Below are 27,727 nucleotides of genomic sequence, written 5' to 3'. Positions count from 1 at the left end.
TCAAGCCAATTCAACTAGAAACAGCTGGAACTGGCCGTCAATTTTACCTATAAATCCGGTTTTAAAAATACTACTTAAAACACTGAATTGGATCTTTCAGATTTTCAGTATTCAAACTCACATAAAATAGCAAGTTACTGAATACACACGATTCGAATGTGACTGCATGTTACATACAAAATAACCTGTTGAGTGTTCTCCGTGGAATTGTTCTGATCGTATAAATGAAAAACTTTATAAAGTACATAAAGATGATCTTCTAGCAGGCTTCATTTCTTGAAGACTAATTTCACTTAGACAACCAGTAAATCAACATGAGAAATGTACAAACAGAAGCCACGAGAGAGAAATTATGGTGTCAATAGACTTTTTCCTTCTAATTGAAGACAAAATGTGATTTACCTGCAGAGAAAGGCAAAGGCAGATTGTATGATGCTATGCATTGTATTGATAAAAAACAAAGAGTGTGTCCATCCAATATAGTATTAGCATACCGTAGGAAGTCTGCTGCTGACATTGCTGATCTTTGTGGTGATGCCACCGAATGTGGAACGCTGAAGAACAAGTGTTCCTAGAGTAGCTTGGGCTTGTGATATTACATTATCCATCTGCAGTAAGACCAACATGGTGGAGTGCAATTAAAAGTTAAATGAATAAGAGGATTAATCACTTCATAAAAAAGATAGTTTCAAAGCTAATGAGATACGAGGCAATTCTTTGCATGGCCTCATGATACGACATTAAATCATTGACGTAGCACGTGCCTGCCATAAAAAATGGGCAATCTACCAGTCGTATTTGGAATCCTTGGTTCATATGTGAATGAGCAGCATTAAATGCGACTACAAAACCTCAGATTTCCTTAAGAAAATCTGGGAATTGTTAGTAATTTTTCAATTATTGTGCTGTGATGCACTCTGCAATCCTTCACAATGATTGACCTTGACATTCATAGAAATAACTTTCTTTGTATATGCATACCCAACAGCCTACAGTTCCTTTAATGCCAATGAGGATGACAATGTTGTGGAGAAGAGATTTAACTTCTCATCTTCGCCCCACCTTTTGTATGAGGTGGAGCGGATCAAGTTATGATGCAAAACTAAGACATTGTTACTTGCATTGACAAAAAAAACAATATATAATGATGCGGGGTAAACAACATTGGACAAAGTGGGTTCAAATTGAGCACACATACTCTAGATACTTGGTTAGGTATTTACAAACATGACCTGAATAAACAATTTATTCATGTTATTTGACACCAAACTTTTAGTAATTTTGGTCGCATCCAGTGAAATACATCCAGAGCAGGCTCATGAAAGTTCTAATTACGCACTTATATGACTAAAAAAGTAAAAAGTAAAATATAGATAGAAATTAAAATGGAATCCAAAAGATAGAGTAAAATAAGATTAAAAGGGGATACATAGAAGTTGAGAGGGAGTGAGGATACAGAAACGGCACCTGCCCTGAACTTCTACTTAGAGCTGTTTGTTCTTTAAGTAAAGCGTGTTCAGTAGAATCAGCACCATCTTCCATGTCTGCTTTTGCTCTATCATAATCTCTAAATTCTAGAAGTGATGATCGTTCTTGCTTTACTCTAAGGCCAGAACGAAGCCTATAAAATTCCTGAAAGATCCCACATTAAATGTCAGGTTAACTTCTACAATTTTTGTGTACCATAATCTTATTTTTAAAAATTTTGCAGAACCTTTGACAAACTAAAAAAAAAATATTAGTAATATATTTGCACCTGAGTAAGATCTTGTAGTATTTCCTTATGTCGCGTCAATGTATGGGAAATGATCTGAGAGCCTCCGGAAGATACCCAAGTCTGCATTTGCAAATTGACTTGCTGGAGTTGCTTCAGTAAATGTTCAATTCCAGATTCCAAATCAGCTACCGAACCATCAGCTTTTGATGAAACCAGTCTACGATATGAGGTCATCTGCTCATCCAACTGAGCTTCAAGCTTCCTTGCCTATCAACAAGGAGAAAGAAATGTATCTACTGATTAAGGAGAAAAATGCATAATGGTTGGACATGTCTTTATACCCATCATAAAAGATTGTCCTAAGAAATAACCATAAATTGTCTATCATGATTGCCAAGCAAGCCCCAAACCGAAATTAATCCACAAGCTAACCTTGCATGCTGACATTGACTTGTAGCGACATATTGAGGTAGGTTATCTCCACCAAATAAAATACAGTATCACTAGAGAAAATAAAATTTCTATGCATCATCTCACTACTGCTGTTCATTTTCTTGATAGTATTCTTGATGTAATTTTTTATTATTCATGTTGTCTTCCAGATGAAACAAGAACTAAGACAATTCATAATTAGAAAGACAGTAAATGAAAATATATACCTATAATGTTAAAGAGTAATAATGATCCTATGTATAGTTAAGCAAGGCAAGAAATAGAAAATAATAGTGACATTTGATACAGATTACCCATCTTGAATCATGGAGAATTGAGTACCCTTGGGTTGCTTGATAATGTACTTGAACAAAATTGAACTAGTGATTCTTTTAGATGACAGTTAATGAACTATCCAACATAGAAACTATCTTGCAAGTATCCATACATTGCGACTAAATTTAGGGAAGGGCTTGTTCAACCGAAAAAATGTTCTACCTAAGTATGGTACATTCTTATCAAGTTTGACAGTGGCTCAATACCAATGAGTTCAATAGTGGTCATGTAGGTTATCATGAACCCAGACACAAGTCAAGTTTTGTGTTGTTCAAGATTGCATGGTAAGGTATTTGATCCAAACCAAAACGACCAAGCCAAGCTTGGTTTCTTTTTTTGAGCTTGAGCTTGGTTCAAGCATGAGCAAAGCTTGGTTCATTTAGATGTTATTACTCTCTTAATTTAAGATTATTTGATTATTTAAAATTTTTACATTTTTAAACTTGTTTGATTGGTCAACAAGCTAGATATTCCAAGTTTATTTGTTCGTTTTGAGAATTATTTATTTATATTTTTATAGTTTGATGATGAATATGCTTTGTTAGTGAACATTGTTCATAATAGTTCACAATCTTTGTTCACGAATATTAACAAGTTAAACACATGAATTTCTGCTTGTTAATTTATTTGAATGAGTTGTTCAAGTTCATTTATTTAATTTGTACATGTTGTATGGACATAAGCAAGCTCTTACCATGAAGAATACAAAGCTTGTTCACGAACATTTAGTTCGCAGCTCTATAGGTAAACAAAAAAGGAGAAAAGAAAAATCCTCTAGAAATTGTTGAAATGTATGGTCTGGAAACAAAGCTATCTTGTACAAATCTGCTGACATGTTTTATCATAAGTAACTTCTTAAAGTTTTAAATGAAGAAAGTGCACAATATCAATGCTTCCCAAGGAAAAGAAAGCAATTTCTTGCTGAACGGATCATGAATGTCATGTTTCGCAAATTTCATTCTTTTTTTCTTTTTGAAACTTTTGTGTTTCTTTAGGCACTATATTTGGCCATAAGTGAGTGAGTAAAGTTAGATAATTTTGCCTCAACGTGCATGAAACAATTAGAGTCACAACTATAGAAAGCCATTGTAAACCTAACTAATGGCATTTGCTACATAAATTTTATCCTTGCATTGAGCATCTATGCAAAGAATAAATCATCAAATAAAATTTCTTTGGTTACCATCTACATCTTATATTGAGCATCTACTAATGACAATACAAGATATACATATCCATCAAACAGAGTCAATTGTCTGAAAATACAAGATCGACATATACATCAAATAAAGCATCAATAGACAATGGTTTGACATACACACCAATTGTTTTTTTTTTCCTTGGTACATAGTTTTGTTATCATTTTTCCATTTTTCTTCTTCTTCTTCTTCTTCTTCTTCTTTTTTGCATATGATGGCATAATTCATTATATTGCCCAATGCAGTGGGACCAAATTCAAAGACCATATCACTACCGGATCACATTTTGACTATTTTATTAATTAATAAGTCAAACATTCATCACTAAAATATAAAAAATAAATTAAAGTACTAGTTATGGTTGTGAATTAGCCTCCACATACCCATCACGCTTCATCTGTTCTAGTCGCCAGTGGTCTTTTTTACTTTTTTCTAAAATAATTTCTATACTTGTCCAAAATGAACTTCAATACAAGCTTTTCCCCAAAGCATCTTATTCAAATATGGATTACAGGAAATCATATTAAGAAAAGTGAAATGTATAAAAAACTTATTAACATGAACGATAGGAGTTAAAAGACCTTATACATTATTTGTATTTTTGCGGTAACAGCTGATCCGAGTTATCATAGGTACTAAATGCTTATTCTTACATATTATATGGTGTCAATATATTTATTCCATGATCCGGTGAGATAGTAGCAACTAAGAATTTAAGTCGCCTTAACATTTCGAGGATCTGAAGCAAGCTTCCATGCTTTCAACTTCAAAGCGATGTAATCAAGAAAACTCTTTTAACAAAATTGGTGGAAAACGGCCTTTAGGCAAACTAAAATAATAAACAATAGATCTTAGGCACTGGGTGCCTTGATGCCCAATCAAATTCAACGAATAAGACGCCCACATGTCCTACCAACGGAATCCAAATCCAGAGCAATCAAAATTTTGCGGATTCATGGTCAGTTCAAGACCAAGTTGGCAGAATAAAAAGGAGCGAAGTAAAAAAAACAGCAATTCAGATGTTCGTAATCAGATCAAAACCAAAACCTCGAGCAGATAAGATTTTACAAGGGATCTGAAAAAGTTAGGGCACCTGTTTCCTAAGGGCGTCCCACGAGGACGCCTCCATGATCGCTCACCAGAGACCGACCACAAGATCGACGCGGAGATCGAGATATGCGAAGCGGCGAGGGTAAGCGAGAACGAAGGTTGCTTCGAGTTTCCGGGACAAGAACTTCTTTCACGGAGAGTTGAAATCGATGGGCGAACCGATGGAGTTGGAAACTCCGCCAACCTCTAACGTCTACGCCCGGTTTATTTCGAGGCCGAGGAAAATAAACCGCTAGAATTCGACCGGCTAACTAGGTCGGGAAGGGATCTCAGTAGTTTCAACAAGGGATCGACTCGACCGGTTACTTGGTCCAAAAGGCGATAAAACCAAATGAAGATTTGGTTCAATTGCTGCTTTCATGCGACGGGGTCCTTTTGGAGCGGAATCAGTTACTGCTTCTGGTGAAGAAACGCTCATAGCTCATTTGAAGCAGTTCGAATCAATTCCTACCTATAATTATAGCCGTCAATTTAAATTGAATCATCAAATTGATCCATCCTTTAAGTAATTTAGATGGATTAAATTGAAATCTTATCAATTCATTTTAAAATTGATTTAGATGAATTGGTCTGCCTAGACTCGCGATCCGTGTGGATTGACGATAGACTTGAATTGATTAGTAGATTGAAAAAATTTATTTATTTATTTTAAATTTTAAAATTAAAGTAAAAAATTTAATAAATTAGTGAGATTGATCTATCTAAATTACAATTCAAATTTAAAATTTTCAACTTATAAATTTAAACTGTAATTCAAATTTAAAATTTTTTATTTTTTGACAAATCCGTGAATTGATCCGTCTAATCTGCAATCCATCTTGGGTTAGATTGGATTGAAAATTTTCCAATCTGCTAAATTAATGGATCGGTCCATAACACCTCACCATATAATAGATTTTTAATGAATTAACTCGCTCCGTCGTAAGTGATCCGTTTGAAAACTCTATTTATTTTGCCCTCAATTCCTGCCGCAGACAGAAGATTGCCAAAGAGATCAAATCCCTTCCTCGGCCGGCGCCGTAACCTCTCTTCCGGCAGCGGATGGCAGACGACCGGTATCGCCGCAACCTTAGTTGGGGCATACACCTTAATGACGATTATGAGATTTATCACTGTTCCTTGTACATATAACACACGTCCAAATCCAACTACTAACTAATCAAATACACAGCAAATAGCAAGTTCTTCATGTTAGTTAACTGAATCTGATTGAACTCTACATTTTGCAAATGTTGATATTTTGATTCTAAATAGTCCCTTTATGCAGTTGCTGTTGGAGCAGTTACTGAACCCTGGCTCATGCAGCTTGCCACCCTAGTTGACGAGCTCGTCGCTCCCAAAGTGCTGTTATCTTCTTCTCCTTCCTCAGGGATGCCTCAGCTCGTTCTCTAGCCTCCTCACATATCTCAGTTGCAGCAATGCATTTCTCAGCCTCTTTCTGGTACTGAGACGCTGATTTCTTGGCGTCGATGAGGGTTGCATTCATGTGATGAGCATGTTCCTCAGCAACAGCCTCTTGTAGCTTCACTTCCTCTGTGAGGAGATCCACAAACTGCTTCTCCATCTCCTTGCTGAGCTCAGGATCATTTTTACCACAATCTTCAATTCAGAGGGTTGTGTTAGATAACCGTCAACATTCGCATGTAAACATGATCAAGAACCACAAGATGTGTGGATAACCGTGCCAATAGTCAATGAAAATGACAAGTGATAGTAAATAAATGAAACATGCAAGTATATTGTCTAAAACCAGCTTTTGTTTACTTCAGAAATACAACACTGCATTTATCATTCAGTTTCTCCACCCTGGGAAGAATTTTGAGTGCTTGCAGAAGCCTCAGTAATTTATTTCAATCAAATAAACACACAGGATTGCCTTTTTTATTCCTAGTAAGGAAGCTACATTCACTAATTATGAATCTTTATCTAATGATTCCAATACTTATGTGATCTAACTATAAATAGATTCATATGTTCATCTTCTTTGTCCGTTGTCAACCAATTCATAACTCTTATTAATTTGACATTTTGAAATAAAAACATTAATCAAATATGAGTTCAGTTTGATCAACTAATATAAACTAAATTCCCATAGGGCAAACAATGTCCATGACGGTGTGATTAACAACTGCCGTAATCATATTCAAGAGAAATGCATGTTAGCTGACTCTAATTTATACAAATGGCAGTTGTTAGCATCAATTTGCATACTGTTCACACACTGAAGAATGAAGAGAGTTGATTATGCTCCACTAGAATATAATAGATGAATAGGAATGACTCAAACTGGTTGCTTGAGGTTACTTGAGCAAGAAACTTACTGGTTCAGTTCATAATAGGTCATTGACTAGGTTGGTAATGTCAGACAGTTTATACTTATATATTATAGGTCATTGACACATCTGTGCTAATTTTGGAAAGATAAGAAACATCAGTAGTCAGATATGAACCTTCAGAGAAGATACTAGCTTTTGGATAAAAGACCCAATCAGAAATATTTCTTGGAACATTCCAGTCCTACAACAGCAAGCTGTTTGACAAGATTGGCGAGCCTCAGAGATGATGATGGTGGTTCTCACTATTGTTGGTCGAATTCTATCTCAATTATTCTGGCATGCATGTGCAACATCTTTCAAGCTCATAGTAACCTATCTGGAAATTTGTTGATCAGAACAATAAAGACGGGTGAACAAAGGCATGATTTATCCAATGATTGCATGGTTCCATAAAAAGGAGTTAGAAAATAATTAGTCTTTCACCAGATGCTTTTTATCACACATGCCTAGGCTTTATAGATATTTGAAGGAATACAATGAAAGTTAAAAGAAATGAAAGGAGAAATAAGCCACCATGCCTAAATTCACTACAAAATATAGTTGGAAAACTTGGCACCATAATATAGCTTCAATGTCAATAAACTACAAATGCTTCTTTACCTGTCACAGAGAGGTTCAACAATCCTGAGAAAGGTAAAAAAGGAAAATTACATTAGTACGAAGAAATACAATGCAGTAGAATCCTTTATAAACTTCAAATAAACAATTTCATACATTGACCAAGAATAGAACTTGTATAAAGCTTCATACAGTTGGCATGAAACAACAAACACTTGCATGCAGGGTACAATTCTAGATTGTAAGACGTCATACATGATTTAGCAACTTCAAATATCTCCAAACTAAAAATACCAGTCAGTGGATTGAGAAACAGAGAGAAACAACATGCTCCAGTGATCGATTGAAGAGTGATGGAATTATTTTTAATACAATCCTTATCAAGAAGGGTTTAACTTCAAGTGGGATTTGGTTGGGTTTTCATGAGAAAGAAAGATTCGAATGATGGAAGTCCTAAGGAGGTCAAGTGTTGGGCGATTAATGAATGCTGGCAATCTAGGCTTTCATGGCACTTTAAAGGCAACTAATTCTCTTCAATAACTAGGATAGATTACTAAGAGGAATTTTTCTGGAAGAGGATGAAGGATATATAATAAATTGCTAGGCTTGGATTTGGATCAACTCACTAGATCAGTTATTCACATTGATTTTTTACACCAGATAGAAGTTCCATTTCCATGTATTTTATCTTACAGTGAAAACCTCCAAAACTAACTGAAATGCTCGAGAGATGGTAGCCTATGGAGGCCAATTGAGGCATATTTGTACAAATGATCACAGGGGAAAATAGCTGGTCATAGTGGAGCAGAAAGGTTGAGCCTTACCAAATTGAAGTACTTAATTTCAACAGATTTTATTTGCTGTTTATGGAATCAATTGTTGGACTGTTATATGGTCAATGAGAAATGAAATTTCTCAGCAGAACAATAAGTAGAAGGTTAAAAGTGGCTAACTTTATTGCAAGTATGGAGACTCTTGGGATTGGCTTAAGTTTATGGCAACTAAATGAAATCATGAATCATGTTGAATTGCTACTTGGATGGAAGACTTTTCAGATGAACAATAATCAACATATTTGAGGGATATTAAGTTAAGAATGTTATGAAAATGGATTTGACCAATTATTCTGGGTTAAATGAGATTGAATGTCACTCCAGGGCCTCTTCTGTCTAGCAGTACAGGTTAGGGAGGTTGGGAAGAATTCTTCAAACATGGTCAGAGAGAGGGGGCAAAAATTTAACTTAATAGAGCTTATCTCTCCTATAAGAAGAACTATTACATCTTCATGGACAAGGCAAAATCATATTCAATCTCAAATTTTCTATCTTGAGTCATAATTTTTTTTACTATAAAGGAACGATACCGATCAAAGGGCAACGGGACACACTCTTAAAAATATATGTGTACCATAAGCATATATGAAACGTTCATAGGTGCATTAGAAAATGGTAAATTTGTGCGGTGACAATGCAATGTCAAAGACTAGGTTAGTTTAAGAAATAAACACATAGCATTCCCTAGAAAACAAGATGATAAAATGATGATAATAAATTCCCGATGCCACCTTAATACATGTTCTTGGTTTGTTATTTATAGGATCTAGTCCTAATTACCCTTCAACGATATACGCTTTTTGCCTATCCTAGTAATTCGCATACTGTATCACGAAATTAGACAGTCCCGAAAACTCCAATGGAGCAAAAATCCAATTATAGATGAGATAGAATGTCATACACCTACAACTTGCATAGACAATGCATTAGCAAGATTGCCAAATCTGAAACCGAGAAAATTTGGATGAAACACATCTCCCAGCCACTGAAAGATCCTAAGTATCAAAATTTCCAATTTTGACCAGATCCATCCTTCTAACTACGAAAAAAATGGATCGGATCAACCACAATACCCAGATCAGTATTGGAAACCAAGGGAGGAATTTAAAAAAGAAAAAGAAAAGAGATCACCAGGTGCGACGGCATCGAGAGAGAGAGGGGGCGGGCAATCGCAGACGCAAGGGGCGCATCCGGGAAGGGTGGAAGAGGAAGAGAGAGATCGGGCGGTGGCAAAGCCTTTCTTGAAGCGCCAGTAGAGGGCGGGGCCAGAGACGCACAGCGCCGAGGCGACTGCGAAGGTCACCAGCAAGCATTTGAGGCACGCCCCCGACGGCCGACCTGCGCTCGACATCTCGTCCTTTTGTGTTTCCTTCACTGAACGGTTCCGTCGGTCGAGTGGGCTTCAAGCTCAGTGAAAGCCACAGAATGCGGAAGGAAGGAGCAGCTCGAATCAGTAATATGATTCGGGTAAGTGAACCGGTCTTGGTCCGGCTCTACTCGTTAAACCGACCAAGACTTCGATTCATTCAAAATTCTGTTCTTGTGACGGTCTCGGTTCCGGTTCTACTCGTTGACCGGAGGCAGCAGAGTAATTGGTTTCACTTCACGCGAGACGAACAACGCCGGCGCGATGATATGCCGTTCATCCTCCGCCGCAATAGCCATAGCCTCCTCGCACATCGATCTTATATAATTACGACGAAGGAGAATATTATTTCAACTTCGAATCTTATCCTCTTCTATAATTTTATTCTATTATAACCAATTCAATTATGTCTCTGAATTTAAAAAAAAAGAATCATCCTCGATCTCAAGTTTTCGAGTAACGAGTGGACTGCAAAATTGAGTCTGCTTTCTTATTTAAGCGTAACTGACGTGTAGAAGTTTGTGTTTCCGATAAATAAAAGTGATGGTGATCGATTATTATAGGATTTTACTTCTTTAATTTTAATTTTACAATAAAATTTTCACTGTAGAGAAACTCTATAAATTTTTAAATAAATTAAAGAACAAATCTAAAACACATATACTTATTTTTCTTGACAAACTATTTACTCCAACAATGGTGATATACTTGGACTGAATAAATATTCCTTTAGGATATAATAAATTTCTTAAAAATATTATTTTCAAAGTACACGTTTGAAAATAATTTTGAGTGCCTTAGATTTACTAAATTCAATAATTGTATATTGTTATTGTAGTATATAATAATATATAAATAATATTTTGAAAGTAAATATTTTTGAGAGAAGATTTTTATTATGAATATGATATTTGATTATTTATGTAGAATGATATTTCATAGTATTGGAATGAGACATATCTTTTTTATCATAATCTTTTATTTAAATATTAAAAAACACATACATCTCTTAGAACATAATATTTCATTTATACCTCAAAAATATTAATGAAAGGATATGTCTTTTAGATCATATCCTTCCATTCCATAAATGGAATGGAAGGATATGATGTTGTGTTCGTCAACTAAACAAAATGGAAGGCAATCGTTAAATCATAGCCTAACATGGTCTAACTCTCCATGAGCTGTTCATCGACGACTAGGGCACCAAGGGATAATAGTCGTTGAAACATAGGATGACACGTGTCCATGAGTTGTCCGTCGAAAGAATCTTCACATAGGATGGTTTGTGTCCACCATATGCACTAGTCATTTTGTTAGGGTGTCAAATCGTCAAAGTTGAGGTCGAGTGCCGGATTGACTAATTCTAGGTGGGCTCTCGAATTCGAATGGGTTGTTGTTAGATGAACCCTGAGTGCTCAGGAGCACAGGTCCCAAACGATTTTTTTGAGTCCGAAAGAGATGTTATTGGGACGAATAATACTAAGTTCTCAGGAGCGTAGATCCCGAGTGACCTTCTTGAGTCCGAATGAAATGTTGTTGGATGAATATTAAGTGCTTGGTAGTGCAAATTCCCAGCGACCTTTCTGAGTTTGAATGAGATGTTGTTGGACGAACATTGAGTCCTTGGGAGCGCAAATCTCAAGCGATCTTCTTGAATCCAAATGGGATGTTGCTAGATGAACATTGAGTGCTTGGGAGCGCATATCCCGAATGACCTTTTCAAGTTTGAATGGGATGTTATTAGATAAGGGTTAAGTGCTTAGGGAAGGATATTGACGAGTCGAGAACGCTCGCAAAATGAAACTGATCAATCGAGAAGTGTGACCGGATGCTCAGGAAATAACTCAGATACCATTACACGTCCTCCCTTCAAGTCGGGCTAAGTAAAGTCGAATCAAATTTAATTATGAGGTGATTGTCATCATTAGGTGTTAGTCATGGTCAGAGAAAACTCGAGCAAGTAGAACCCTAAGAAGACATTGACCCGCGTAAGTGTAAAGAGAGGAAACCTTGAGCTACATCAAGAAAGTTCCTAAACTAGTTAACATTGATGACTTATCGTCAAGAGAGATATCCACAAAAGAAATCCAAGTATAATACATTAATTTTGAAGATGATCGATCTGATTTTACGAAAATTTCACACCGATAATCAAAGTAAATCGGGTTAGAGGAAAAATCTCCTATACTTTAAACTTAAATTTAAATTCAAATTCAAAAGGTCTAATTATCTATTTAAGGATTTAACTGGTGCACCGTAGTCCAGGACACTTTGAAACTAATATTATTTTATATTATAATAGTTTTGATTAAAAAATTATAATATGAGATGTTGCTTTTTTTTAAATTGGAAAAAGAAAAACGCTAATAAAATAGGATTTTATTCAGTAAATGTCTAAAATGAAAGGGAACCGCCACCTCATCAATAGTAGTGTCACGTGAACTGCACGTCAGCGAGCGGAACGCGTCGATTTGAAACCCAGAGGCGGACGTGAACCTCTCTCAGTAAATCCGATTGCATACACCGGACGGGTACCGCCAGGTCTGGCATTCATCTTCCGAGTAAACCAGACTCTTTCTTTCTCCTCTCTCTGTCTCTCTCTCTCCCCCTCGTACCTTTCGAGCCTGTACACCTCCCCGGCCTCCAAAACCCTAGATTTGCCGGGGCGCTGAATCGCCGACGAACAAAGAAGACGGTAGATTATTGTGCAAAGGTATGATTCGAAACGTATATCCTCTTCGTGGTCTTTTTGGCGAGGAGCCTGACGCTACGATCTATTTCCTTGTTTCCTTTATTTAATCTGGTGCTCCTAAGGTATTGACTTCTTAGATATTGTGGGAGATCGACGAATCCCGGATCTGAAGCTCTGAGCAATGGCAACCAAGGAGAATGAGCTGGAGGATCAGCTCCGGGAGGTTGGAAGCAGGCTTTTGTCTCCTCCATCTGCTGTTGATGAACTTCTTTCCATTCTGGATGTAAGCCTCAGCAATATTTACTGCCACTTTCCCTGCTAGTTGCTAAAGGAAGGACATTTTATTTGTATACATGTTTGAATCATGGTTTGTTTTACGTTGAATTACTTAAAATTGTATTGTCTACTGCGTGAGTTTAGATTGTTCTCCCCTGAAAATAATTTTTTATTATAAGAGTTATTTGAGCATAGATCCCAGAAGGTTATGTGAATGATCAGGTCGGTTAGAGTTTATTGATATTGTTGGTAGTTTTGCGCTATAGGGTTTTTGACAATGTTGGCTACACATTCATCAGTTGTATCAAAGCACTGTTTATTCTACTTGCTCAATGTGGTTTCAGTATTATCATAGTAAAATGTCCATTTTCTCGGATGTTATATGGTTTGATGTAGCTCATTTCATAGTTCTATTTACTATGGCATTCTGATTTGTTGTCCAGTTAATCTCATACTACTAATGTGATTCTTGCTAGTTGTTAATGGCCAAGAAATGCTTTTCTACTGACCTTGTATTGTTGAACTTTCACAAAGTGCACGCCGATGCTGCCAGTATTAATGGCAGTTAAACTTCACCTCGTGTATGCCTCTGTTCCAAATCTCACACCAAGATTCCACCTCTGCACCATCCAAATTACACTGCATCTGTCATGGCCAATAGAGTACCCTTCACCAATCATGTAGCTTTTGACAAGTGCAGCTTATCTCTCTCTCTCTTCCCCTCTCTTTCTTTTCCTTTTTTCGGAGTTGAACTGAGTGAGATTTGATGAAACACCTAAATCTTGCTGATTTCTTGCTAAATCCATCCAATTTTAGGTAGTTTTACATATCTTCTGATGGTTCTTTTGGCTGATTCAATAGGCTTTTTTCAGATAAAATCAGATTTGCCAATGCCAATCACAATCCACTTGGTAAATGTGGATAGGGATAAGTTGATTTTTAAAGTTTTATGCTTAACCCACTTGATATCTATTTAGATAGACCCCAATTAGTTATTTTTGGTTGCTATGCTAGGAAACTCTATTTTTGACCTGAAATGATTTCCTATCAGCTCCTTGATTTCCAGGTGATCCATTGAAATCAGTCTATGATTGATTTTGTTTGCTTGTGCGTTTTTTAAGTGAAAAATTCATTGCTAGTTGCATTGTTTCACTTTCATCTGTCATTTCCTAGCAAACTGAGGGCCTGTTATCAAAAGTGGAGCAATCCCCAGCACAATCAATGTCAAATGTACTTAACCCCTTGATTAGATCATTGGTGGCTAAGGAGCTGTTGAGACATTCAGATGTAGATGTTAAAGTGGCTGTCGCAGCATGCTTTAGTGAAATCACAAGAATAACAGCACCTGAAGCTCCGTATGATGATGATCTAATGAAGGTTAGTAAACCTGTATTTATGTAGATATCCTTTAGATAATCGTTGTGTCTTTTAGTTTCAGTTTTAGTGACATTTTCAAACTCGAATTTTTCAGGAAATATTTCAGTTGATTGTCCGAGCATTTGAAAATTTGGATGATATGTCAAGTCGCTCATTTCCCAAGAGAGTTTCAATGCTGGAAACTGTTGCAAAAGTTAGGTCATGTGTTCTGATGTTGGATCTTGAATGTGATGCTTTGATTCTAGAAATGTTTTCCCATTTTCTAAAGACGATAAGGTAATAAGTAAGTTTGATGATTAATTTTTTTTTTATATTTCCCTGTTTTGATACACTACATTTTAACCAATAAGAATTTACTGGGAACTCAATCATAGACTTCATGCCTTATGAATGGAGAAGTTAATCTGATGGTAGAATCTGGGACTACATTGGATTCTAAATATAAACAAATCTGGATGCTTTATTGGTTGGAGGACGTGATAAACTTAGAAAAAATTATTTATTCAGAAGTATGTACTCATTGGTTAATCTTGGAATAAAAATCTTGGCAACATTTCCTGTATTTTGATTCAATTTGATAAAGATCAGAAACGGATCAAGGATGATTAAGAAGACAAAAGCATGTTCGTTCTCTAAGGTGTTTGATGTTTTGGGTTGTAGATATAATGGTTTGTTAAATCCTATATCAAGTTTAGTCTGTTACTTTGGTCAATACAACTTGAATGTGAACTTGGAAAGATGATAGAGTAGATCCTTGCCTGAGGCAATCTTAGGAATTGAAGATCGGCCGTAGTTACTATTAGACTTTATTACTAAGGATTCATAAGATTCAAGGGATCCAAATTATATTCCAAACAAGCTCATTTTCTACTGTCATAGTATGCTGCTACACAAGAGTGATTTATAGTAGAAGTGTGACACCGGACGTGATATCGATTATCCTATGGGCAGTATTGATTCCGTTGATCGACTGCGAATGTTGAAAAGAATCTTCTAAAACATATTGACTTGGAAGAATACTAGGAAATAGGAAAATAAATGACAACAACAAAAAAATATTATTAATCCACAAAACACATCATCCCAAACATTTGTTTAAATAGACCTAAAACCTTAAGATGCAAAAGAAAGAAAAATCCTAACAGAAAAGAAAAAAATCTTAACAGATTCTAAATTCTAAAAACCCTAAACGGATTCAAAATCCTAAAATACAAAAGATAGAAATTACCAAAAATATCCTAATTACCAAAAAATTTAAAAATTATTAAAAATAATAAAAAAGATCCAACGAATCCTCTTGCAAAAAACTCGCCCTTGAGTTTAGAAGGTGGTAGTCCAACAGGAAGATCATCTGACATCAACTTGGCAATCGTTTGTTGTGGCAGATGCATGCTAGAGTAGCTTTATTTGGTCCTTGTCTTCCAAAGCTTGATTCTTCTACTAAATCATTTTTCGTACAAGTGATTTCTGAATCTCTGTAGGCAAAATCAGCTTCCTCGGTTCTGTCAAGTTCATTTGCATTAGTAGGTGCTTCTTCACCAAAGATATCTCGAAGTATATTTCTCAATGCATGCTTCAGTGTCATGCAATTGCTTCCTTCCTTGTGAATCTCAACTGCTCTATTTAAATAGGAAACACTGCCCCAATTATCAAGGGCTGCACATCTTCTAAATATTCAAGATCTTGATCAACATTCCTAACATATAATCTTACAGGAAGTCTGCATGGTCGATTAAATCCAACAATCTCTGGTTCATCAGTAGCTTGTCGTGATTGCGAAGATGATGCCCTATTAAGAATGCAATCTTCACCAACAGACCCAAGCTTATGTATGGATGAGATTCGATGATAACCATCCATGTCACCTTTTACTAATGACTGCCAAAGGTCAAATTGATCTGCTTGTGTGGCATATTCATGATGCTTTTACTGTTAAAAGATGGCTCTCTCTGCCCTTGATTCATGTTTGCTTTGAAGAAATGATCGACGGACCCATCAAAAGAAATCCTACTTTTGGAGTGTGTATTCTTCCGATGTGCTTTGTTTCTGGAGGATTCATCTTCTCCCTTGTCCTTTAACAATCTAATTTGCCTCCCTTGTGAGCCAACCATGAAATCTGAAGTTTCTTGTAGAGTGACAAGCATTTTCAGTGACTCCTCCAGATCTATGGCTCCTTTCAAAAGCTCCCTTTCGATTTTGATCAAATCCTTGTCAAAGTGTGAGCTGTCGGAACATGTTTCAAGGACTCTATTCGACTTCTGAACACCTTCTGATATTTCATTGATTTGCAAGTTGGACAAGAATAGATAGTGACTGGTATGAATCTTCATATTGTTCAGCTAGTGTTCTCTGTACAATATAGGGCCACTGTGTGTGATAAACTCATTACCAAATTTTACTATGTAATGAAGTTTCCCGCTGTTACCCAGTACAAGCACTAGCGCCATTGATACATCGATAAAATTCTGAATGTTTTTGTTTCTTCCAAAAGAACAATATTGCTGAAAGTTAATTCTGAGACAGCTGCTTTGTTATGCTTGCTGGTGAGCCATATTTCTTTGTATTCTGCACTGATCGAATTTCTGCTACTATAGTTTATCATTGCTTCTCTTGTTCTTTGGTCGGTGGACTTGAAGGAGTTTCCTTGGTAATCTCTTTCAAATTTGGAGTCTTCTATCATCCTCTTCTATCACTTCATAGAAACTTTGATAGAATCCCTTCTGTGTTTTCTCATGTACTTCTGACAGTGCAGTCTGTATGCTTGCTGAAAGTTGATTGTCATGATTCTTAGGATTTTAACTATGTAACATGCTTGTGGTCTACCTAAACTGGTCGTCACCTTTTCAACAACTAAAGTTGATGCTTTATGTTCTTCAAGGGGCACTTGACTCTCTTCTAAAACCCCAGATTCTCCATTGGCACCTTTTTCTTTCATTATCCAATAACCTTTCGACTTCAATCGAACCAGCCAAAGAAGAGCTAGATTCTTCTGATTCCTTTGAAATAGCAAATTCAGATTCAATGGCATCAATATCATTTACTGTTGTGTTTTCATTAGTTTCAGTTATACAACTATCATTGTCAGCTTCGTCATTGTCATACATTGACTTGCTAATCACCTTGGTATTGTCTTCCTCAATCAACTGGTAAAATTCCTCCGTGTAATCATCGACTGATCTTGCACCTTGCCTGGACGCCTGACGTCATTGAAACAAAGTTTGAGTGTAGCCGAAAGAAAGAAAGTGACTCTTCATTTGCTTCTTCATCTTTTCCCAATCAATGATCTTGGTATTGCCTTGTTTTTTTCGTGAGTGCCGCAACTATCCCCACCATGTGGATGTTTGACTTCTGAGTTTGACGGCAATCAATTTTACTTTCATCCGATCAGGTACTTCATCTAATAAAAAATTCTCTCTACTTCGTTAATCCAATCATAAATTCCTCTGCTTGTAACGTACCAAACAATTTGAGAAAATCAACTAGAAACTTGATATCTTCGTATCGTTCCCCTCGACCACGGTTTCTGCGATTATGAAAGGGGTTTTGAAAAGTGGAATCAGAATTAGAATAAAGGAACTCATGACTTTTAAGATCCCGCGTCGTCAGACGTTGAGTTAATTTTGCAACTTTTCTTTGTAGATCAAAAATCTCGTCTTGGGTACTATAATCATGGTGTGAGACTTCCTCAGTGGGAACCTGTCTGTCACGATCACGACCATGATGACCATTCATCGGATTTGATAGGCACTGATACCAACTGGCGCAGGTCGGGATAGCGATTATCCTGCGGATAGCATTGATTCTGTTGATCGGAAACAATCTTCTAAAACTTATTGACTCGGAAGAATATCAAGAAATAGGAAAATAAATGGCAATGTCGAAAATATTATTAATCCACAAAACATAAACTTTGACATCATCCCAAATAATTATTTAAATAGACCAAATCCATTAGATGCAAAAGAAAGAAAAAATCTTAACAGAAAAAAAAATCTTAACATATTCTAAATCCTAAAAACCTTCAACGGACTCAAAATCCTAAAATACAAAATGATAGAAATTATCAAAAATATCTTAATTACCAAAAACTCAAAAATTGCTTAAAATAATAAAAAAGATCCAACAAATCCTCCTGCATCAAAGTGCCTCTATGCAGGTATTAGGGATTCACCAAAAATCAAGATCAAAAGCTTTGTTTGGACAGATTTCAAAGTTTTGGTAATGTAGTCAAACTGATGCTGTTAATGTACTCTGCAAATTACAAGTACAGGGTTACGTTGATGATCTGATTCATCTTTCCGCATCTGAAGCATCCACTTTAATTTTTTTCTTGCCAGTAGGTGGTTAGCATCGCTTACTTGTTGATTCAGCTGATTTTATAACTTATTAGAACACTTGTAAGCTAATTTTTGTTTGATTTTTCAGGCCAAACCATTCTGAGGTGGTCTTATCTTCAATGGAGATGATTATGACACTGGTTATTGAGGAAAGTGAAGATATTTCCTCAGAGTTAATATCATGTCTGCTGGATACTGTTAAAAATTATGATAAAGTAAATGTCTGCCTTTCAACATTTATTGTCTCATTTAATGAAATTATTATCTGATCTAACTTTTTGTTTGTCCTCAGAATATTTTGCCTGCTGTACGCAAGCTAGGGGAAAAAGTTATCAGAAATTGTGCTGGGAAATTAAAACCATATTTTTTGGAATTATCACAATCTGTCGGCTCATTTTCTAATGATTATGGTAAACTTGTAGACTCCATATGCCAAGAAAGTTATGGTGGAATAAAGCAAAATGACAGGAATACATCAGGTGAAATTATGGTGCGTATACGTTTTTATTGCTCATTAATTTCGGATTATGGATGTGTGCATGTGATGTAGTCAACTTAATATTGATGCTATTTTCTATAAGTAACAATTAATCTTGGAGATTTTTGTTTTAGATATTTGTTTATTAAGAGATAGGAAATTCATTTTTTTTTCTAAAATAAAAGAGATTCATTCCCTGACATGGAAAATGGTCATTCTCTTCTTGATTTGACTGGCATATGTTTTGTAAAGTGAATAATATTTCTTCCCTGTTTGCCTTATTTCTTATTTGTACTTGTAAAGACCCTAGGAAGGAGGTGCCTAAACTGTCCTTGTGTCTTGCCTTTTGGAGAGATCTTTCTCGATTAAACTTGAGCAATTTGCTCACAATAACATCACTATTGACTCCCTCTTACAAATACTTCTCGGACTTAGATTTCATCTAGCAGCTGGGGTGCTTTGACAATATAGAGAATAAACTATAGCTGACAATCCTCTCCAATATGGAGATAAGAGATGGAGTTCTCATTTTCTTAATGATCACTTCAATTTTGATGAGTTGTGATATCACGAGTGAGCCCACAAATTCAATGGAATTGTGAAATCAATTACCTGACTGGTTGCCTCCGTAATGCAATGTAGGTACACCCTATTAGTGCTAACTGAAGAGAGTAAACTCATCCCAAGTTTGTGGATGATTCAATTCCATAACAAGCAGGAAGATTAGTTCTCATGCAAAAGAGATGAGTTGCTTTTGGCATTTCTTGAGAGAGAGAGAGAGAGCCATGGGTTAGTAAGTCTTATACAACTAGGTTGATCGTGGTGCAGGTCTGCTGTCTCACTAAAGTAGTATGTTGCTAGCAAGGTACTGAAGTTAAAGCTTATAGCAATTTCTCGATTCTTTTTTATGTATGTGTTTGTGAGGACATCATATATGTAATAGAAAGATATTTTTTTAGTATCTTATCCTCATTACCCTGAACTCACTAAATAGACAAAATGTAATATCATTCTGTTGCAAGTACATTTAATCTTTGGAAATTTTATTAATTGCAGCTTATTGTATATGGACAGCATATATGAAAAGCTACCTTACTGCTTGCAATTAAAATTAACTATTGTAATGGATAATTTTGTTAATACATAGTTAAGATCTATTTTAGAGTCATTTAGCTTTATGATAAAATTTTCGCAACTATTTGGATGTAACAATAAATTGATCTCTCATAATGAATTGGTCTCTCTTATGATTTTGTTCTCAATGAATTTTTCACATCTTGTCAGTGCTTCTCTCTGGATTCCATAAGTAGCTTATATCTTGCTTGCATCCTTCTTGCCCTGACAGTTCTTAGACACTTTTGGTTGTGAAATTTTAGTTCAATAATTTATGCTAAAAATTATTTTTCGTCATCTTGATGTAGTTGTTCATGGTTCTGTATTTTTAGCATTTTGCACTTATTGTTTACAATGAACATCTGTCTGAAGGTGCTCTTTGGGTCTCAAATTGTTGGCCAAAAGGTATAAATAACTATCTTTGAGTCTCAAATTGTTGAAAAAGGGGTTATACTTTTGTTTGTTTTGAAGTTGTAGTATGATAATTTCTCTCTAAAGATATTTTTGAGGATCAGGGGTATCGGAAGAAGGATTGTGAATGATTATTGCGGACTTAGTAAAAAGGATTATACAAGAGTCTCTAGGCGGTTATTGGACCAGAGAGTTTAAGGAATGCATATGGTAAAGGACTAAGTGGTTGAAGTGGAGGGGAACTTTTGAATTTTTGTGTGATCAGCATAAGTTTCTAGACTAGAACGAAAATTCTACAACTGATAGGACAACATTTTGAAGGAAAATTCTGTAGGTTTTGAAGGTAAGCATATAACCTTTCTACTTTATTGACTAGAGTGTTGGACAGGTACGAACATACCTGTGTAAAAATTTAATATAGCAAAGATGATAATACATAGATGAATATGTGGGGTTACTTGAAAAGTAATTAAAATTACTACAATCCCGAAGTAATTATGTGTTGTTGTAATAGAAGATAAAAAGAGAGAAATAAGTTGATGCAAATATGTTCAAAGACAAACAAGTGTATAGTTGGACAAGTTAAATCAATTACAATTGTAGGTGCAAGGGATATAGGAGAATCTGTATTAATGCTGTTATAAATTAGTTAAAGGATCAGAATAATACTAATGATATATCTTTGCCTAGGGATTCAAATGAAGGTAAAAGATCTGTCTCTGGCCAAAAATGGATGAGATTAAACAGAATTTTATGATCATTGTCTATTAATTTATATTTTCACTCATTCTTTCTCACTGACTTCATGTCATCACATTTTTGTGTTTTTTTAGTTTTTTGTATCTATTATTATAAATGAGTGTGTTTGTTTTTCTCAACATGCACCTTGGGTCACACATATTTGCCAAAAGGCTGTTATCTATTTTTACTAATTTTAATGCCTATCTCTCTTTGATAGATTTGTTAGATAATTCATTATTTGTTTTTGTTTTTCATCATTTGATTACCCACTCATTAGTCTTTCAGGCAGATGACAACTGTCTGAAATGGCTGTTTCTGATAGGTTTCTTCAGGTGCATGAATGGATGTTGATTCCTTCTATTTCAGGAATCTGCAAAGGTGGAAGTAACAGTACTTTGTCCTGAAGAAGGTACTGCTCCTGAGAAATCGCTTAACTCAGTAAAGAGTAATAATATTAGTGAATCAACACTCAGATCCTCTTATCCAGAGCACAAGCCTGAATCTTCTATTCTGGCTGATCAATCCAAAACAGCTGCTGCAGCTGACAAAGATGTTTCAGGCAAGGTGGGACCAAAAGATGTAAAGCTAGATGCTGTTTTGGATCTTGAATCCCGCAAAACTAATGGTAAGTATGCTGCAGCTCTGCCTTTTTTTTCTTTGAGATGGTGCTGATTTTTTTTATGTATCTCATACTAAAGATCATAGAACCATAAAAATATACATGACCTGCCTCTGCTTGTGCAGCTGATGTTGCTGCGGATTACAGATTCATTCGGAGCCCAAATGAAAATTCCTAGTGCAACCCAACGAAAACGAGGCCGATTTGGTTCAAATTTATCTGCATCAAAACAATCTGTGTCTGCTTTGCAAGAGGAAGTATCTAAGGTGGTTGACAAAAGTCTCTCTCTGAAAGATACTGAGTTGAAAGAATTAGATGATGATGATCATGCTAATATCAAACGAGCAACTGTTGCAAAAGATCTGGTGGAGAAATCTCAAAGAAGAAGAGGAAGAAAGGGATCAACGAGCAAGACTAATGATGAAGATACATTACAAAAACTACGGAAATCCAAAATTAAGCAGCATGATAATCTCAAGGCTCAAGATGATACAACCATGGAACCAGTTGTAAAGGTGTTGTCTTCAACCAATAACTTGGACTATTGTAGGATTTCTTATGTTCGTCTCAGTAATAATTATTCGAGAGCTGTATGCATCATTGTTTTACGAACTGGTATAACATTAACCAACTTATCTTTTTTTCCATATGTTATTCTCTTTCTTTTTTAAATATATTTGTAAGATCTTCCACACTGTGTCAATGTGAGGAAGATGATTCATTGTCGTCCCATAGTGTTGGTCAGCCAGCTAAATGAGATGTTTCAGAATAGTTTCACTCCTGTTTACTATTGTGCTTCAAGATATCTACTATTGTGTTTTCTAGACATCTGTTATCATGGACTCAAGTATCATGTCATTCGACAATTATCATAAAGGGTCAGAGTATTTTTGATGAGAAAATGTTTGTTCTCACGTTCAATGTAAAAAAGATGTGAACCTGACATGTTACTCAATTGTTATCTAGGCCTTTCCCTTCTGGCTGGATAATGCATATTGTAGCCCATCCAGGGTTTCTATTTCTTGATTTTTCCTTAAATGTCTGCTTGTTTAACTTTGAAATTTTCTTTAGTTAGCACTTGTATAATTGTGGTTATATTGCAACTTATAACATCTGAATTTGTACAAGTTTAGTTGGGTATAGATAGTTCAGACTGACAAGTGTGCTTGTTAAAGCCTTGGGTTTGTTAACTAAAGGATCACTTGCTTTTATTCAGTGATTTTGCAATACTGTTTCTTAATGTACAGTGTTTTTTATGAGAGTTCAGAGTGACAAGTATGTTTGTTAGAGCCTAAGGATTATGCCAAGGGTTGCTTTCATTCTGTGACTTTACAATTCTGTTGCTTCATGTATAGTGTTTTTTATGTTCCTGTTCAACATCTATATTTGGTAAATTGTACACACACTTGCAATTTACCAGTATTCCATATACCTCCATGCTTTCTAAAATGTCCACTCATAGTACTATTGATTTATTTCAGTTTAATATAAGTTGTTACACATGATGGTTCTAAGTTTTTTTTACCCTTTATCCTTTATACACAATGGTCATTATCTATTCAGATAGTCATCTAAGTAGCATAATATTGGCTTAACTCAAATTAAAACATTTGAGAAGTCCATATTGACTAAAATTGAGATTTTATTCTGTAATTATTTTCTTGTAGATTAGGATAATTTGGAATCACATTTATTTTCTTTAGACTATAATTATTATATAGTTTAGACATTTATTTTCCTTCTTTTTTGTCTTCTACTGTGTATTGCCCTTGTTCATTTACCCTCTTATAGTTCATAAATATGAGGTTTGATTTGTGAGCACTTCTATTCATTTAGATTTTTGGAATACGAACTCGCAAGAAAGAAGTGGGCGAGGACCTTGTTGGTTCCAAAATTAGGGTATGGTGGCCAATGGATAAGAAGTGAGTATAATTTTGTTTATGTATGAAATCTACTCTGGTTTTCTGTTGGCCTATGTGATTTCACTGTTAGAAACATTTTCACTTGAAGCCAAATGGCTGTTTGTTGCAAATTCTGAAAAATCACTTCCTGGTTGGGTTTACAGAAGGAAAGATTCCTTGTCAACAGAATAGTATGGATGTACTGCATGTGCTGTGCGCACTATAATTTTGTTGTTTCATTTTGTTGTATGCCTCCTATAACTTTATTTATAGTTAAATGTATTACTTTGACATGATTCTTTTATTTGTCTTCTTTTGTTAGATTTTATAATCTCCCATCATTATCCATAACTAAACCATTTATTTGGTTTCCATCTGCATCACGTCTTTTGGATATTTTCTCATACATCTAGGAATGCTCTCCTCAATCAGCAAAAATAGCAATCATATGCATATCTCATTTCTCTACATATCAACTTCCAAACCCACAACTATGGTTGTTAAACCCTTTGGTTTTGTCCATTGTTTTCTTACTCTGTTAACTGTTTTCTATCTACATCTAATAGATGGACATGAATTAAGTGGCTTGACTAAAGTGGAGTTTGCATTACTATGTTTCTCTTACTGCCATTGATATTTAGTAATTTATATCAGTGGTGTCATGATATCCTAGCTTGTCCTTTTCCAAGGTTTATTGATATTACGTATCTATTATGTTATTTAGTTGCCAATTGCTATTTTGCATTAATGATTTTCTTCTCTCAGGTTTTATGATGGTGTTGTTGATTCTTATGACAATGTTTCGAGAAAGCACAAGGTATAAATAATGTCAGCTTCTGCATGTAGCTTTTGTTGCTTCTGCAATCTAGTATAACATGTGACTTTGATTTTTTTGTACAACATTTTAATGCTGTTCAGATTACCTATATTGATGGCGAGGTAGAAATACTATTGTTGAGTAAAGAACGTTGGAAATTGGTTAAGGATGGCAGCGAACATGATACGGTCTGTGAATTATTCCAAATCTCTTTTTATATGTGCATGTTGCTTTTGTACTAATTTTCACTGATTTGGCCTGCAGGAACAAATAGAAGACTCCAAAAATCATGAAGCTTCTTCAGAAGAGTATGTTCTGTTAACATTTCACGTAACTAAAAACTGTTCTGAATTTTATTCTGCTTTTATGTATTTCCAGTGTAAGCCTTACATTTCCACAATTTATTTTCTGCAGGTTTGTTGTGATGAATAATTAATTATTCGCATTAATTATTAATATTTGCTCAGGGAATTATGCTAAATCAGATTTGTTATCCTTTATGTATTTCTGATGGTTTCCGAACTTTGCTTCAGCTTTCAAATGCAAACAAAATCTTTTTCTAAACTTTCAACTTGAATTTCCTTGTTCAGGCTGAATCAAAACGTCAACAATTTTTGAAATAGCATAATATTATATTTCAATTTCACATCCTAATTAGTGCAAAGAACAATTGTCACTGCACAGCTCACACCAAAACATTTGGTTTATTTTGGCTTTATAAATAATCATAAAAATGACTTCTTATTTTCCCAACCAGTTTGGTTAATTTCAAGTTGGAATGATTGGAGTGAAAACTGCATTGTAAATAGAAGAATTGTGGATATTACTCAGCCTTATGGTAGTTATGATTTGAAACTTGTTGAAAAATTACTAAACAACAATGCTCTGCCCTAAGGGTTTTAATATGGCTCTATACTTACTTTTAGGATCTTACATGTATGTAGAACCCCATGAAATTTTCAGATTGCAGTTCACTACTATTTTGGTTTCTCATTTACATCTGTAGTTGTTTCTATACCATTATGAAATTGTAATATTTTTTTATTCAGAAACAAATATTTCTGCTGCTTAACCTGATATTTTTCAATTATCTACATCTATATTCCTCAACTTGGAATATTTTTTACAATAAGGATTAATTTATATTTTGAGCAACAAGACCTTTCAGAGATTGCATGTCTGAAGCTAGTCCCCTAGATTAATTGAAATTGTAAAAAGTTAGGACATCACCTTGCAAAATTCTAACATGATTTTGGTGTTTCAGATAGTAGAGTACAGTGACTTTTGGATAAAGGTTGTTTTATTGTGGTATTTTATGTAAATTTTTTTGCTGTTTGCTGTTTGTTATTTTCAATTGAATTAGGCCAAGAAGGAAACGAACGAAATTAACGTCAACATCCATCTCAAAGGAAACTGATAAAGAGCCAACTACAAAAAGGTTGATAAGAACTATACTTGAATCCTTGTTTGTTACCCAACTTATTGGAGTGTAATAGTTTTTCTTTGACACCAGTAACACAGCGTCTGGATCTGGTCATCGCCGCAAAGGTAGACCTTCTAAAGCTGCCTCTTCAAACCTTCATGATACCACCAGCTCTTCGATTAAAATAACAGAGAGAGCTGCAAGTAAATCGAAAGATGGCAGCACTGAGCCTGGCAATAAGCTTAAGAAGGAACTTATGCGGCCCATGGATGGCAGTTTGAAGGTTGATCAATCTACAGATATAGCTGGAACTGAGGTGAAGGATAACTATTACAAATCTGGCAGGAAATCTATTGATGGCACTCGTAAGTCTGTTGGTAGGAAGGTCAGAAGGGATTCCCTGAAAGGCAAACTAAACAGTGACAATTCAAACTCAGTGTTGAAAATAAAGGATGACATCACTCCAGAATCAGGCACTGAAACAAAGGCGAATATTGCTTCTGGAAAGGGGAGAGTCAAGCTTAGAGGATCTGAGGAACCAGGAAAGGTGCAGTTGAATACAACGCATGAGACCTCAGTGAGCGATGCTCCCAGTAAGAAGAGAAGGAAGAGAAAAAGACGGACCTGAGTGTCTATCAACAACTCTTACTAATACCATAATTTCATCAGGCCCGGCATCACTGTATTTTACCATTTGGGTATAACCCAATGTGGGCGCTGATATCCCGACTGGAGAATTGTGGGTGCAAAGCTTGCAATCTGCGACTCTATTGTAGTTTCCCACTATATGGATGGAAAAACAAACCAATTTCTGGAAATTTTAAGGTAGCTAAGTTCTACGTAGTCTATTTGTATAGTTAAAATTACCTACCTACAACTTCTGACTTGGCCACTGTAAAGACTTAATGCCTTAACCATGGCGTTGTAGACTTGTAGTTGCCCATGGTGGTCATTTTGCGTAGTCACTTGTGTTTCTACATGTCGCCAGCATGTTAGGTTTTCAGGTGTAACATTCATGGGACAAAGTATTATAGCAGCAATTCTCTTGTTTCTCTACGACCAAAATAACATTTGTCAGTCCTTGTCTAATCTTTAATTGCTTAGTTTTTTAATGCTGACTTTTTAACTATGTGATCCTTGCTATTCAATTTCCTAAGTGCAGTTTCTGACCCACGGCAATGGATTAATGGCTATGCTTCTTCCATTGAGCAGCAATAAAGTGTTCGACAAACATATTACATGATTGAGTTCATGGTGACTTCTTCCTCTCTAGTTACTTTATTATCCTTAGCTTGGCCTTAAAGTAGGTGTGAGAAAGACATGGGGTTTAGTCAGAATGGATTTTCCTTTTTAAATATGACTTTTTGAGCATATTTAATAGTTATTCCCTTAGTTTTTTTGAATTAACTGCTAGGAGCACTTAGATTTTGCAATTATATTTGAGTGCCAGAAACAATAAATTTCAATTTCACTTTTATTTCATTCTGTACCGTAATTGCTTTGATGGGACAAGCTGCAGAAGCCTGGAATGGAATGGAATCCGATGGCAGTGCCATAAGAAATAGCATGCGACTGCGATCGCATGCTGACCCCCGTTTTTCCGGGAAATAATCCATTGTTTATTAATCTCCTAATCGCTTGTTAATTTGCTT

The 27,727-nt window shown here is 35.5% G+C and overlaps 2 protein-coding genes and 1 pseudogene across 2 annotated transcripts; 1 reads left to right on the top strand and 2 right to left on the bottom strand.

Annotated features, from left to right (window-relative positions):
* Positions 1–87: 87 nt before the first annotated feature.
* LOC141811655 (Golgi SNAP receptor complex member 1-1-like) lies at positions 88–4,959 on the bottom strand. Its single transcript, XM_074699681.1, has 5 exons — positions 4,778–4,959; positions 1,757–1,984; positions 1,468–1,632; positions 495–608; positions 88–402 (listed from the first exon to the last, which is right to left on the bottom strand). The coding sequence occupies exons 1-5, from the start codon at positions 4,811–4,813 to the stop codon at positions 310–312; spliced, it is 636 nt and encodes a 211-aa protein (XP_074555782.1). The 5' UTR covers positions 4,814–4,959; the 3' UTR covers positions 88–309.
* A 935-nt stretch (positions 4,960–5,894) lies between these two features.
* Positions 5,895–9,933, bottom strand: LOC141848238 (uncharacterized). The gene is made up of 3 exons (XM_074736297.1): positions 9,653–9,933; positions 7,731–7,754; positions 5,895–6,393 (listed from the first exon to the last, which is right to left on the bottom strand). Exons 1-3 carry the CDS (start codon positions 9,870–9,872, stop codon positions 6,092–6,094), a joined length of 546 nt encoding a protein of 181 aa, XP_074592398.1. The 5' UTR covers positions 9,873–9,933; the 3' UTR covers positions 5,895–6,091.
* Positions 9,934–12,472: 2,539 nt separating this feature from the next.
* Positions 12,473–27,027, top strand: LOC141848720 (sister chromatid cohesion protein PDS5 homolog C-like; annotated as a pseudogene).
* Positions 27,028–27,727: the final 700 nt, after the last annotated feature.

This window comes from Curcuma longa, chromosome 17, assembly GCF_044706935.1.
Source record: "Curcuma longa cultivar G26 ecotype Majalengka, Jawa Barat chromosome 17, ITB_CL_G26_1.1, whole genome shotgun sequence".
In the NCBI taxonomy this organism is placed as follows: Eukaryota; Viridiplantae; Streptophyta; class Magnoliopsida; order Zingiberales; family Zingiberaceae; genus Curcuma; species Curcuma longa.
The sequence above is the reverse complement of the archived record's forward strand: the minus strand, read 5'-3'. Positions and strand labels throughout refer to the sequence as shown.